This window comes from Neolamprologus brichardi, chromosome 13 (assembly GCF_056152115.1).
Source record: "Neolamprologus brichardi isolate AB-2024 chromosome 13, ASM5615211v1, whole genome shotgun sequence".
Lineage (NCBI taxonomy): Eukaryota > Metazoa > Chordata > Actinopteri > Cichliformes > Cichlidae > Neolamprologus > Neolamprologus brichardi.
Genome location: NC_142116.1, coordinates 18,748,759 through 18,762,684, shown reverse-complemented (window position 1 = coordinate 18,762,684; position 13,926 = coordinate 18,748,759). Strand labels below are relative to the sequence as shown.

The 13,926-nt window shown below is 39.6% G+C and overlaps 1 protein-coding gene across 1 annotated transcript; it reads left to right on the top strand.

Annotated features, from left to right (window-relative positions):
* The first annotated feature begins 142 nt into the window (after window positions 1-142).
* Window positions 143-8,772, top strand: kcnk1b (potassium channel, subfamily K, member 1b). The gene is made up of 3 exons (XM_006800775.3): window positions 143-1,021; window positions 3,520-3,915; window positions 6,001-8,772. The coding sequence occupies exons 1-3, from the start codon at window positions 667-669 to the stop codon at window positions 6,255-6,257; spliced, it is 1,008 nt and encodes a 335-aa protein (XP_006800838.2). The 5' UTR covers window positions 143-666; the 3' UTR covers window positions 6,258-8,772.
* The last annotated feature ends 5,154 nt before the right edge of the window (window positions 8,773-13,926 follow it).

The window sequence follows — 13,926 nt, the reverse complement described above, 5'->3', positions numbered from 1 at the left end:
TGTAGGACAGAATAAGTGTTGGCTGTCACAGAACTGGGCCAATAATAATTTAGCCGTTTGGGACCTGAGTCTCCACGCCTCAGTTAACCCCAAGCCCCCCTGTGGGTACACTGGGGCGTTTCTTCATCTACCCAACATGACAGCCATCTCTGGTTAGCGAAAATATCTTTTCTGACGTCTCTCGATTGTTTTGACTAGAAATCGAAAGACAGGCTCGGCTACCTGCGGGGGGAGAAAGGGGAAGTTCTTGCGTCACACGCCGTTTGTCGCCGCCACATCATTTGATGCTTTCAGAAGCGCTTGAAGCTCGGATTTTTTCCCATAGAGTAAAAGCTAAACGCTTAGATTAGGAGTCAGCCTCTTAACAGTGTGCCTTTTGGGGGTTTTATCCAAAGGATCTCCAGTGACGACAGCGTACCAACTCGATACGCGTTTGTAGTATAAACACTCTTTTTGTAAAGATATTACGTCGAGATTACCGACTGCACTTGAAAGCACCAAGTGGCAGGTTTCAGTCAGGGGAAAGCGGTTCCTCGTTTTGCTCTTTGTCTCTATTACATCCCTAAGTGTAGGATATATGCTGTCAATTTAGGACGTTAGACGGTCAAATTAACACCGTAGACAAACGTAGCTTAGTATCATACCGGTGTGATACACCTCTTAAAAATGCTCCAGTCTTTAGCCAGCAATTCCTGTGTGCGTTTGATACAGACTCACAAATCGACGTGGTATTTCGTCTCCCTGGTGGTGGGCTACCTCCTCTATCTCATATTCGGCGCAGTTGTTTTCTCATCGGTCGAGCTGCCCTACGAAGACCTCCTGCGGCAGGATCTGAGGACCATTAAGAAGCAGTTCCTCCAGGAAAATGACTGCCTCTCCAAGGAGCGGCTGGAGCAGTTTCTTAGGAAGGCGCTGGAGGCGAGCAATTACGGGGTATCCATCCTCAATAACGCCTCGGCCAACTGGAACTGGGACTTCACCTCAGCGCTGTTTTTCGCCAGCACGGTGCTGTCCACCACAGGTAGGTCCTGGGCAGGCCGGGTGATGTTGCAGCCGAGCATGGCGCAGAATAGCGCAGAAAAGGCGCCTGACAAGGCCACACAAACCACGGGTCTTAGTACAAATGGGACTTTATATTTTTAAATATATAATTTTTGTGTTTTGCGTTTATGTCGACACCGGAAACCCCGTTTACAAACATTAACCCACTCTGAAAGAGCAACACTTGCTGCAATACACACACACACACACACACACACACACCATATATATATATATATATATATTTACAGCTAGAAATTTAGATAGAAATTTAAATATCTTCTTCTAACAGCTATGGCTGTAGAAGCAGGCCTTAACCCTCCCAGACAGCCACACATATTCTGCTTTAGGCAAGTGCATCACACACGTGGTTTTCTGTCATTTTTTTCAAGGTGTAAGAAATAGCTTTGTTAAGTTAGAAGTTGTGTATTTCTTTTCCCATATAACTCCACAAAGGGCGTGCCTTGCTGATCAGTCAGCGCACAGGAAGAACTTTAGCCTGACAGATTGGCAGTAGTGAGGTTACAACATACACGGTAGTAAAGGTACCCTGTGCCCCAGTTGCTTCCTAAATGAGAAAAAATTATCGCATTATCTTGTTTTAAGTCTCAACAGAACTGATGACTGTAAACAGGACCTGACTGAGGTCTGCGTTTTTGCCTGCGTGTCATTATCCCATTCAGTGTCAGACACTCCCTGTTATTGTTGGATATTTTCTGTTGCCTTTGTTACCTTAAAAAAAAAAAACACATTACTCAATAGATGTGCAGTGACAATTATGGTATTACCTAGGGCAGGTCTTATTCTGAAGTGATGTAGTTACACTGTAGCTGCTAACTAACAAGCGGAAAGTGGAGGTGAACTATTTTGGATTTTTGTCACAAGGAAACAGTTTTATCATTTGCATGTTTTGAGGCGGTAGTCCTGTGTTTTCAGGCTCTTTTTAGGTGTGGTATGTTTTCACACCAATGCAAGTTTAGAAAAGTCAGCCCAAAGTTGTTCAGCATGACTTAAACTAGACCGCAGATACTGATAAAGCTTAAGCAGACAGAAACATGACTGCAGAGAAGGTGTAGGAATGACTGTATGCATACATATAAAGCGTGATTAAAATATAAATGCTGGAACTGGAATTTGCAAATCTCATGGGCTCATGTTTAATTCACAATAAAACACAGAAAAAAATAAAATGTTTAAAAATGCATCATTTTAGGAAAAATGTTTGCTCATTTTGAATTTGGTTTGCAGCAACATGTCTCCAAAAGGTCGCAAAGGTTCCATGTTTTCCAGTGTTTAGCCTCCCCTCTTCTTTTAATATAAGTCTAAACATCTGGAGACCAGCTGCAGAGACATACTTTTTGGCATTTGTGGTGCTTTCCCAGATGTGCGCAATGTCAATTCCATAGTCACTGATTCGCACCCCCATACCATCAGAGATGCAGGTTTTTGAACTGATCACAATCCAGATGGTCCCTCTCCTCTGTAGTCCAGAGGATCCAGTGTCCATGTTTTTTTGTTTGTTTTTTTAAAAAAAAAACATAACAATTTTTTTGTTACATTTGTTACAAACTTACAAAATGAGATTTGGCTCAGACAGGACCTACTTTAACCTGAAAACTGTGTTCGCAGACAATGATTTCTGGAAGTGTTCCTGAGCAGATTCAGTGATTGTGACAACAAAATCATTCCTGTTTTTATTGCAGTTTCACCTGAGTGCTTGAACATTATAGAAGTCTGCTACTGGTTTGTAGCCTTGTCTCTTGCACACAGAGACTTCTTCAGACTCTTTTGATGATGCTATGTACTGTGTAGATAATAGGATGTTTATAGCCGTCACAGTCTTACGTTTAGGAATATTATTCTGAGATTGTTCCACAGATTACAGATGCAATTTCTTGCATCTTTACTTCTGAGAAACTGTGCCGCTATAAGATGCTCTTTTTATACCCAAGCATGTTATCTACCTGTTGCCAAATAATGTAATTAGTTGGAATAAAATACTACTCACTTTTCAGACTTTTGAGATCTGTTGCTGCTATAAAAGCCAAAATTAGCTCATATATATACTTTTTTTAATGAAATAAAAAAAATGTTCAGTTATCTTAAATCTAGATTGAAGTCCAAGACAAACTGCGTTAAAAAAAAAAAAGGAAATTTGTTGCGTGCCACAAAATGCTAAAAAAAGAAGTCACAACTTTTATATCCTCCATATTTTTGGTTTACTCAGTAACTGTGATGCAGGATGTTGCTGTTAGTTAAATTGAGCTCTCTTCCAATGAAATACAAACAAGCTACAATCTTACAGTGCATTTACGGATCGCCTTTCATGGTAAATATTTGCGTGGTTCCTTCCTGCAGTCACACCTGACGTGGCAGGAGAAAGAACAACAGACTATGATTTATAGAAGTGATTACAGAAGCGTTGAAATCCTACATTATTCTGCAGCAGTTGATGGTCGTAATGTTTTTCCTCTGCAGGGTATGGGCACACAGCACCACTCTCAGACGGCGGGAAGGCCTTCTGCATTATTTACTCCGTGATCGGCATCCCCTTCACCCTTCTATTCCTCACTGCTGTGGTGCAACGGATCATGGTATTTAGCACACGGAGGCCCATCACGTACATCCACACACACTGGGGCCTGTCCAAGCCACTGGTGGCCATTGTTCATGCCACTGTGCTCGCCATGTTGGCCGTCTCTTGCTTCTTCCTTATCCCTGCTGCCATCTTCTCGGCGCTGGAAGAAAACTGGAACTTCCTGGAGTCTTTCTATTTCTGCTTCATTTCGCTCAGCACCATTGGCCTCGGAGACTACGTGCCCGGAGAGGCTGCCAATCAGAAGTTCAGGGAGCTCTACAAAGTGGGCATCACTGGTGAGTGTCGCTTTTGAGAGTGTTATTAGCTGACTGTCCACTTTGATTCTTATCAGAGGTTTTTTAGTGATATTATATAACAAAATTATTCTGTAGATCTATTATTTTGGTCTAATCACTATTAAGAAAATACATTTTTGGATTACGGTATCGTTCTTAGTGCCTCTGATTCTCAAAATTACAACATCCTTCATAAACTAGGACCTGCTTTGTTTGCACTTAAAAACAGCACTCGCTTCCTAATTAAGCTATAAAGTGAGGAAAGAGCCTCAACAAGTCACACATAGTGCCAGAATGTGTAACATATGCTAAAGGGATAGTCTTTATTTGTTCAACTCTCATTTGGAAATAACAGCTGTAGAATACGGCCAGAGTTTGAGCTCATTATCACGGATGGATTAAATTGAGGGTGGTGTAAGGGATAAAACAGCAGATAATGCAGGACAGCAACAGGACTAACACGTCAGCGGGTGAGACAGGAACTTATGCTGTTTAAATAGACCAGCAGATCAGAAGGGCGTGTTTGGTACGATGAAAGCAGGGCAGTGTTATGTGTGGGTGAGCCAGTTGCCTGCCCAAATTAGCTCACAGGCTTCGCTTCATTTAAATTGCAAATGTGTCAGAACGAATGCTGTTATTTTTCCGATGTGAGAAAAATCACTTTTAGCGGGTTTTAATATGGCCAACTTTGATCTGCCTCTTTGTGACACAGTTAGCTGGGTCTGTCTTTGACCTGTTTGTGAAAATTACACCATGCACCGTGTTGGGAGTGCATGCATCAGAATTACAGGCACACACGTTAGGATTTACAGTGCAGCTGTAGGTTTTATGTCATCATCAAAGAAGGGCCATATACACGTGGTGTCTAGGATATAGTTTTTCTACAGTAAAGTAGAAGTAATCACTGCCTTCTACTTGAGTCTGCACATTCAATTTCTTAAAACCTTCAGTTAAAATTGGCAGTTATATGCATGTTTTTTTTATGTGTTTAAATAAACAAGGTTAGAGGAGTTTTAAATCTGGATGATAACCTACTGGAGAAAGCAGGAAGGTCTTGCCTGCATTTTCTGGTTGTCTTGTGCAGCATATTCTTAGCAGCACCGTTAAAGTTAAGAGTGCAAAAAAGTGAAACTCAGTTTAAACCCATAGAGTCTCGGCAGGGAGTGCGTGCACACGAATGTCAAATGTTACTCCACTCGACTGTCTCCAGCATTTGTGATGTGGGTGTGTGGTCAGAGAGCCAGAGAGAGAGAGAAAAATAGACGTCAGTTTGTAGGCACAATGTGCCAGTCTGTAGGAGGAGACGAGGCAGGAACAGAACGTGTCTGTTTGCATGAATGGCTCCAGACACATTTGTACAACTTCCTCTGTGAAGAATTACATGCAACGGAAGTGATGTGACCATAACTGTGTTACCGTTGTGATGTAAGAGGAACAACTAAAAAACAGCAGGCGTTTTGTTCAGTATATACTGAACAAACTACCTCATTTGCTAAAATCTCTTCAGTCTTGCCTTTGGGGTTAAGCAGCCACTCCTTCTGTGAGTTGCACTGTTCAGTGCATTCTGTATGTGTGCATTTTGCCCCTACTTGAGGCTGAAGAAAATGCTGTTACTTAAACTGATAAAAACAGTAAAGAATAGCATTTCCTACAAATGCCAGGCTCTGTTTTGATATGGAAAAAAACACCAACTATCAGTGTTACACTATCCTTTCCATTTTCTTTTTGTTTCAGTATTCTAAAGCATGCTCCATGTTTTTGTTAACATGGATGGTTTGCACTGCCCTCTTGTGTTGATCCATAAAACAACAGTGTTTATGAGTAAATCCACTGGGTTTGTATCAAGTAGCAAAACATCATCTGCAGCTACCATGCTGAAAAAATATGCTGCATTATAAATTATAAATATGCTGCAGGTATGCGATTAAGTCAGGCTTTAAACCTCTATTTAAATCCAGGGGAAGTGATTTCACATCAGGATTAAAGAAAATGCTTTTAATATGGTGTTAATTACACTAAGCACTGCAGATCATTACACATATGCCTCCTAATCCTTGCCTGTTCTTATTTTTTTTGTCTCATCAGTCTACCTGATCTTGGGCCTCATAGTCATGCTAGTGGTGCTGGAGACCTTCTGTGAGCTGCAACAACTGAAGCAGCTCAGGAAAATGTTCTACCTGAAGAAGGAGAAGCCGGTCGACCGCCTCGCCATTTTGGAACACGATCAACTCTCCTTCACTACAGTGTCCAACAGCGGCACAACCCAGGGCCAGGACAAATCCCAGATGTTTGTTAGCGTCCCAACTCTGGCCTCTCCCAACGACGATCCTATGATCCAGTAAAATTCACTTATTAAGGGATTAAAAATGTAGAAGTGAGGCTGAGAGAATGAGTAGATCTTAGCTGTAGGCTTTGTTTAACACTCAGCCCTGCAAATTTTAGTCGTAAAAGAAAAAAAGAGACTTCTCAGATCAAGCAAACGTTTTCCTTTAGTGAACCACAATACTGACAATAGTGTTACGCAGCAGAGATTAAAATTATGTATATTAATAAGGCAGAAAATGAATATTGTAACAGTGGCTATAAATACAGAGGCAGTGATAAAAGAGAAAAAAAACCTTCTGCTGTATTTCTGTCCTACAGACGCTCAGCACCATTGAAAGCTGCATTATTTATTGCATATTTAGGAATACTTTCAAAGTTAGGCTTTTTTGAATTTAGCTAAAATGCAGGACAAATCTCTGTTGTCTGTCTTAAAATAGTACATAAACATGTGTGCATCTTGTAAATAAAGATGCTTGACAGATATGTGGAATGTACATAATCAGGTTAATGTTTGAAAATGTAAATGTGACACCTCCAATTATTCCACGCCGTGAAGATGATTCAAAGTGATGTTGATACATCTAAAAGGAAACTAATTATTTTAAGCTGTTTACTTGAAACGTGTCATCACATTTTTATTTCAAAGTTGTTTTTTTAAAAGTCAAATTAGATTATTGCTCGGCACAGTTTGTGGCGCTCCTCGATGTTGAATTGGCTCCTGCTGAGTTTCAGGTTCCTGTTTCCATTGCATATTATGTTTTTCACGATTGATTTATGAGGTTGACATCAGAATACATCCTGAGGACATGATCGTTTTGAGAAAGCTTTTTAAAAAACAGGCTTTTTTTCCCACAGCGGACTTCCAATTAGAAACACTTTACAAGCATGTTGTTTCTCTTTTTAAGTGTGCTTGGGTCATTTTCATAGAGGTGTTAAATATTCCGGTCGCAATCCACATTGTCATATTACATTGGGAAAAACATCGGGAAAAACATTTGTGGATTTTCTCATGCTGCAGCTCTGTTTGGGAGTTGTTACTGTGTTAAGCACTATAATTTATTGATTCATCTGAATGACTTAACGTGTGCTAAAGTGTCTGAAAAGGGATGTGACGCTAGCCCGGTTCGAACAGAGAACTGCAGAGGGCTGACCCATGGCATTTTACTTTCAACAAAGAGAGCTCAGTTTGCACAAAGACCTGAGTACAAGAATTCCTGAAAACCTTAGATTTTTTTTATTTTTTTATTGGAAAGACTTTTTTTTTGTTCATGGATACTTCGTAAAACTTGAGAGTTGCTCTAAGCTAGAAAAGAATAGTGTTGAACAGCACATTTTTTAGCGTATGTACAAAGTTTGAATAAAGAAGGGTACGTTTTTGAATATTAACTGGGGAAGGTTTACAAAATATTCTCGGTAATTAATTCAAGCAATTCATTTCTATACACGGTGCAATAGGAAAAGAGGAAATTATGAACTCCAGAGTAGGAGCGCAGCTAAATCCCAGTTTTTATCCATTGTCTCAGATTTAAATTGAATTAAGTGACTTTAAATGAGCGAGTTTTAGGACTGAGGGAAAGTGTTATGTCAGATACAGTAGTTTCATGGTCATCATCCGTCCTCTAATCTGTTTGGTGCAAACAGACGACCGCTCAAACAGTGACGCATGCTGCTGTAATGAAAAACCTCGTTTTCAATCACAGCACCTCCCGTTTCTGTGAACAGTGACACCGGCACAATCTGTTTTATAAAGTTCTGACCTCATCTTTCGCATCAGGTTACAGCTTTTCATCAGGTTTTGAATGTAATGTTTTTCAATGCTTTTTTTTTTTTTGGCTACATGACATTTAAAGCCCCGTGAAAGTGCAGAAAAACTGACTCCTCTGCTGACTCTAAATTCAGTTTCATTTGTTTGGAACAGTGCATACAGGTGTCATGACCTGAAAGATTACCACTTGAGTTGGTTCACTGATCTGCAACAGTGTGTTCTGTAGATCAGTGGTTTTCTCTCTTTCTATTTTTATGCCAGTCTGATCCTTCCTGTGAACTGTGAAACACTGATCTTGTTCAGATTTCTTCAGGAGAAGAACAAGAACTTGTAACTTTGGGGTTACTCGCCTTATTTTTACTGTAAGATGTTTAATTGCTTTGTAGACAGATTAAGCTAATTGATGCTAAGGCTTTGATCCTACATGTTATATCAAAGGCAAAGGCTGTCAGGTGAGGTAGTTCTAGCTTTGATTCGGGAATAAACATTGTATGAATTATTACAAATGGAAGTACACTGACGTTATTTATTCATGCTGAGAAATGGCATGTTTGGAGTATTTGTATTCATGAGTTTTTGTACATATCTCTTCAGTGGTGGATGCTATAGATTCACATTTCTTGTTAAGTATTTTAGTGTTGCTAGACTACGATTGTACATGAATACCATTGTGTATCAAGGTTTTACATGAACTTCATTTCAGCATAGGAATAAGAAACAAATAAACTGTAAAAGTGTGTCTTAAATAAAGTGTTTGTTATTGATTAATTGGATTTCTTTGTTTTGTGTCATGAATTGCAAAGTACAGACCCAAAATGCTGGCTATCAGGATGACACAAGTAAGATAAGATAAGATAAGACGACTCTTTGTTGTCATTTTACAGTCGTACTTAGTACAACAGTACAACAAAATTGGAAACTGTCCATGTTGGCACTAAGCACAATTAAACACAACAAAAATGCAACACAACACTTTAAAGTCGTGTTTTTAAAAAGTGTAAAAATGTAACAAAACACTAACCTTTTGCAATTGCAATGTCCAAAGCCAACAAAGTTAATAACAAAATCCAACACAAAGTTGGGCAAGCTAACTGATTCTAAAGTACAAAGAGGCTGGTTGAGAATAGTGGTTAGTACTGTTTTCTCACAGCAAGGTCCTTGGTTCAAATACACCATCTGGCCGGAGTTTATTGTCTCCCCATGTCAGTGTGAGTTCTCTCGGGATGCCTCTGCAGTTATTGGGATTAGCTTAAGTGGTGATTCTACATTGGATGTTGGTGTGAATGCAAGTATGAGTGGTTGTCTGTCTCTTTGTGTTAGCCCCAAAACAGGCTGGCAACTCTCAGCCTACGGCGGCCAGGATAGGTTACAGCCACCTACCCGCAACCCTGAAATGGATAAGCAGAGGCGATTGGATAGCTGGGAGAACACGATGTGACAAAGACTAAAGGGGACACTGACCTCCCTTTACACAAGACAGCAATTAAGGGGGTAAGTGAACACAGCTGGGTAACGAGATGTAGGTGATAGTAATCAAAGACAACGAGACAGGAGAGAAGGTAAAACTAAACGTAAGATCCTAGAAATAAAAAACTGCCACAAGTGACTGAAGAGAGAATGGAAGTGATAACTAAACAGGGAAACACAAACATGTAAGCGAACTTAATATAGGGGAAGTGACACATGAGGATGGAACAAAAAGCACTGCGGGAACAATTAAACTGTTATGCAAAGAGGATGTAAGAACTTACGAGTAAATTCCCTAAACAAATACATAAAGTTGCAAATATAACCACCAAGCAAACTCAAATGGAAAATATATAAATAAACAAAAGTTGTAATAAACTCAAAAACACTTGTTCAAAGACCCAGGACCATGAGAGGCATTTCATGCAAAATGCTGTAAAATTTAAACACAGGAAAATTAAGTGTTAGCTCATAGGAAATGTGCCGCGACACCTGTGTTCTCTTGTAGAAACACATGATTATATGAAGGGGAAATTTGCAGTCAGTTTCTGCTGGTTTTGTGTAGGAGGAATTGGAAAGTAAAAGCAGAACAAATAACCACAGGGTCTTTTCTAGGCTTTTTATATATTGATGCTTGAATGCACCATTATGACCTTAAAAATGGATATGGGTGTTCATCACACTTTGTTTCTGCCAGTAATTCAAGCTGGAGGTGAATACGAGGCTCTGCAGGATCTGAAAGAAGTGATTAATCTGAAACTATTTCTCATTTCAGAAAAAAAAAATATATAGTTAGGCTCCTGGGAAACTTTATGAGAGAAAGGACATTGGTAGCTGTTGAAAGTGATTACAATCAAAATCTTCCCACAACATCATGCAAAAGATTTGAATTTGCATAACATATAGAGACTTTAGGACCAGACAATATCCGATACAATGAAATATATAAAGCAAACACAGCAAAACTCTTGAAATATTTGTTTTGCATCTTGGTTTGTCCGTGATTTTGTGATGCCCTCCAGCCTCACCATCGATCCTACCTATTATATTGCTGTATTGTTGTTGTTGTTGTTGCTGTTTTTTTTCCTAGCTGCAGGTGGCACATATCTAAGGAAAGTCAATTTAATTGTGCAGTGCTTCTGTTTTATTAAGCAGCTGTAAGCAGCTTCTTGTCAAAGAGAAGTGTAACCAACTTTGACATGCAGGCACCTCTCACTTCAGCAGCCAATGAGCTGACATCCATGTTATTAACTCCATGAATATAGAATACGCGCTTGAAGCAAGTATTTATTCGAAGCCAATTGTGAGAGTGCAATTATCTGTCTTCAAACTGTAACAGGAATAGCTGTGTCTTATCTATCTATCTATCTATCTATCTATCTATCTATCTATCTATCTATCTATCTATCTATCTATCTATCTATCTATCCGTCCATCCGTCCGTCCATCCGTCCATCTTCACTTTAATCAAATTCTCCATCTCCGTTGTTAAATAATGCCTGTAAATTATGGATGACATTTAACTGCCAACACAGAGAAAACAGTGCTGAATAAAAAGTAGCGAGATCGCCCCCTCACTGAAAATGAAGCATTGTGCATGCACAAGCAACATCTGTGCTTACAGCAAAATGAGATTGGAGTCACTCCAGACTCCAGATACTCCAACCAAATAGCTTCCATCTTTGGCTAAAGCTTTACTTTCCCCTCTGTATTTGCCTATTACCAGTTAAGATGCTTCATCCATTGTTTCAGTTTGTGTGTTTTTTTATTGCTATTAATTTGTACCCACGCTGGCTGCGTCTTTTGACATACGTATGATTGTCAGAAGACGCAGCCAGGCTGTCAGTCAAGAATGTAACGGGGCAGAACAGAAGCATCCCCTGAAGGTTCATCTCTACACACTTGACTGAAATTTACCAGCAGTTTCTTGTCATTAATATTGCCATTTGACCTTTTTGTTTTTAACATGATTTATGAGCATACGGGAAGCTGTCTGAGGGATCCAGATCCAAACAACCAGATATGAAGTCTCATCCTGACAGTGTTACCTATCATGTAAAGTTTGTTTTTAAACAGTCCTCATCTGGTGTTAATTGCACGTCATTTAAGACTGATATGTTTCAGCTTAAATTAAACACTCGTTCTCACATAACTTAAAAGTAAAACTTGTTGTAGTAGCACCCAGTCATATATTGCATACTGCTTGACATTTCATCTTGTTTGCTTTTAGAACAATTTTGGTCCTCATATGCTCACAGTGCCGGCACTCAGGGGTCAGGCAGGACAGGGGTGGGTTGGGCTAGATTGAGGCGACGACTGGCATCTACCCTATAGCACCGCTTTCTGATGGTGGAGCAACTCTATTTATATCCTGAAACACACGCTCAGACACACAAACACACACACTGGGACAATGTGAACGCGAGAGGCCTCCAGCACAACTATTCCCCACTGCTAAGTCTGCAACTGCTCTCATTTGCTACAGCAAACACAACATGTTCATTTTACTGACATACAGTGGGTGTTATTTATACTTAAAAGGTACTCAAGATTGATACCACTGATTAAAATCACACCAAGCAATGTCTTTCAGGTTGCAGTTTTTTTTTAAAGCTGTGTATATGTAAAGACATTTGCAGATTGCTCCAGTTAACTATGTGTTGAATGAATAAGAGGGGAGACAGACTGACAGTACCAGAAGGGAGGAGAGAAGAGAGGAAAGATGCTAATTGGATGATGTAGCCACAGGCGTTTGTTCTCTCACAACTATTCTGAAGTGAAAAACTATCTCTGTGGAGTGTGATTTTTGGAGGACATCAAGACTGAGCTCACATCAAGATTCGTGCAGGCACATATACTATATAACAAACATGAGTGGATGGGGAGGGAAAAAGCAACTGGGAGAAATTATTTGTAATCTGCTCTGGTTTTCATAGGAGATGAAAAACAAAACATGAAATATACTGGCAGTCGGATTAAATAGATATGAATACCCAGGGAATACAAAAAAACTCTTGGGAAAGCAACAGCAGAGGGCTCCTATTCTGTGTTTTCCTCCTTTATATCCCTGTAAGGAAGAGGACTCCCTTACTACATTTATTTATATAATATTATCTGTATAGCACTTTAGAGCACACCTTTCACTTTATTAAAAGCACCTTATCAAGCACTTTATTTAGCATTGCACTTTAAGCATGGATTTGCACACAAGAAGTTTAAATATTTATTGCCTATTTATTGGGAATTTTAAAATCAGTTGGTAGCCTTATTTCAAATCCTGCACAGCTGCTCCTCATCAAGGAATGTGGTGGTCGTCTGTCAGGAGAGAAGAATGGTGATTGAGATTGTAATTAAGGTTTACCAGTAAGCAAAACTAATGCAAATGTGTGTGTGAAATCTAGGAATAAAAGTGGTGCAAATAAGTGTTTGTAAGATGTTTCCCTGGGGGTCCATACACCATTTAAAGGTTCCGGGAGAGACCATTGGTGAAGAGAGTGTGGTGAATCTTTTTGTGCTTGGGGTTTCTGGGTTTTTATAATATTGGGTTTGGTGTAAAATTAAAGTGTGAAATATTTAGAATATTTATGTATTTATTTATTCTATTTGATATATTGTATACTGTGGTGGAAGGTTGGGATTTAAGAATTTACCTGAGAGTGGAAGAATGGGTTAGTCTGTGACAGCTGAACATATTTAAGGCTGCCAGTTGTCATTAGAGAGCGGGGATTTGTGCTGTGAAGAAGCTCAATGAGTTAATTGTTGTAAGGAGAGCTGTATAGCAAATAAATACTTTTTGTTGCCTTGGTCCATCTCACTGTGTTTCCAGCCGCTAAGGGCCGCCCTGTTACAATCCCACTAAAGCTGTACTGAGATTTGATGTAGAGAAGATGCTGTGGACATTAATTAGATGACAAAAGTTACAAAATGCTCTGATTTGCAGACTATCCTCACTCCCCACAACTTGCAAAAAAAGAAGAAATGAATAAAATAATTAACAATTGGCTATAAATATGAAGCCATTTGTCATACGCCTTTCTGGACCTGAAGCATGCTGCTAAGTGTTCCTTGTGCAGCATGGGGCGATTAGTTGTGACCAGCTATCAATAATACTAACATGGCTGTAATGGACATAATAATGTGTTTCAGCTGGGAGAGGCTAAAGTTCTGCCATTAACTGAATGACTGCTGTCTGACTGAATCTATAGAGGCATTTGTTTGTTGACTGTATACAACACAGAGGGAACTTTCTGTGGTTACTTTATTCATTTGTTTGTCAGCAAAAGTAAAAAGAGAATATCTAATAATGGAAATCAGGGCAGTTCAGTTTTGCCAGAAAAAGAAGACGGTTGATGCCAATCTTTTCGTCCCATCGGAGCTGTGCTGCGGCACACTGGTCCATGATGCTGACGCATAGTAGCATCAGCAGGAACTCTAATCCTTCAGGAATCTGCTTC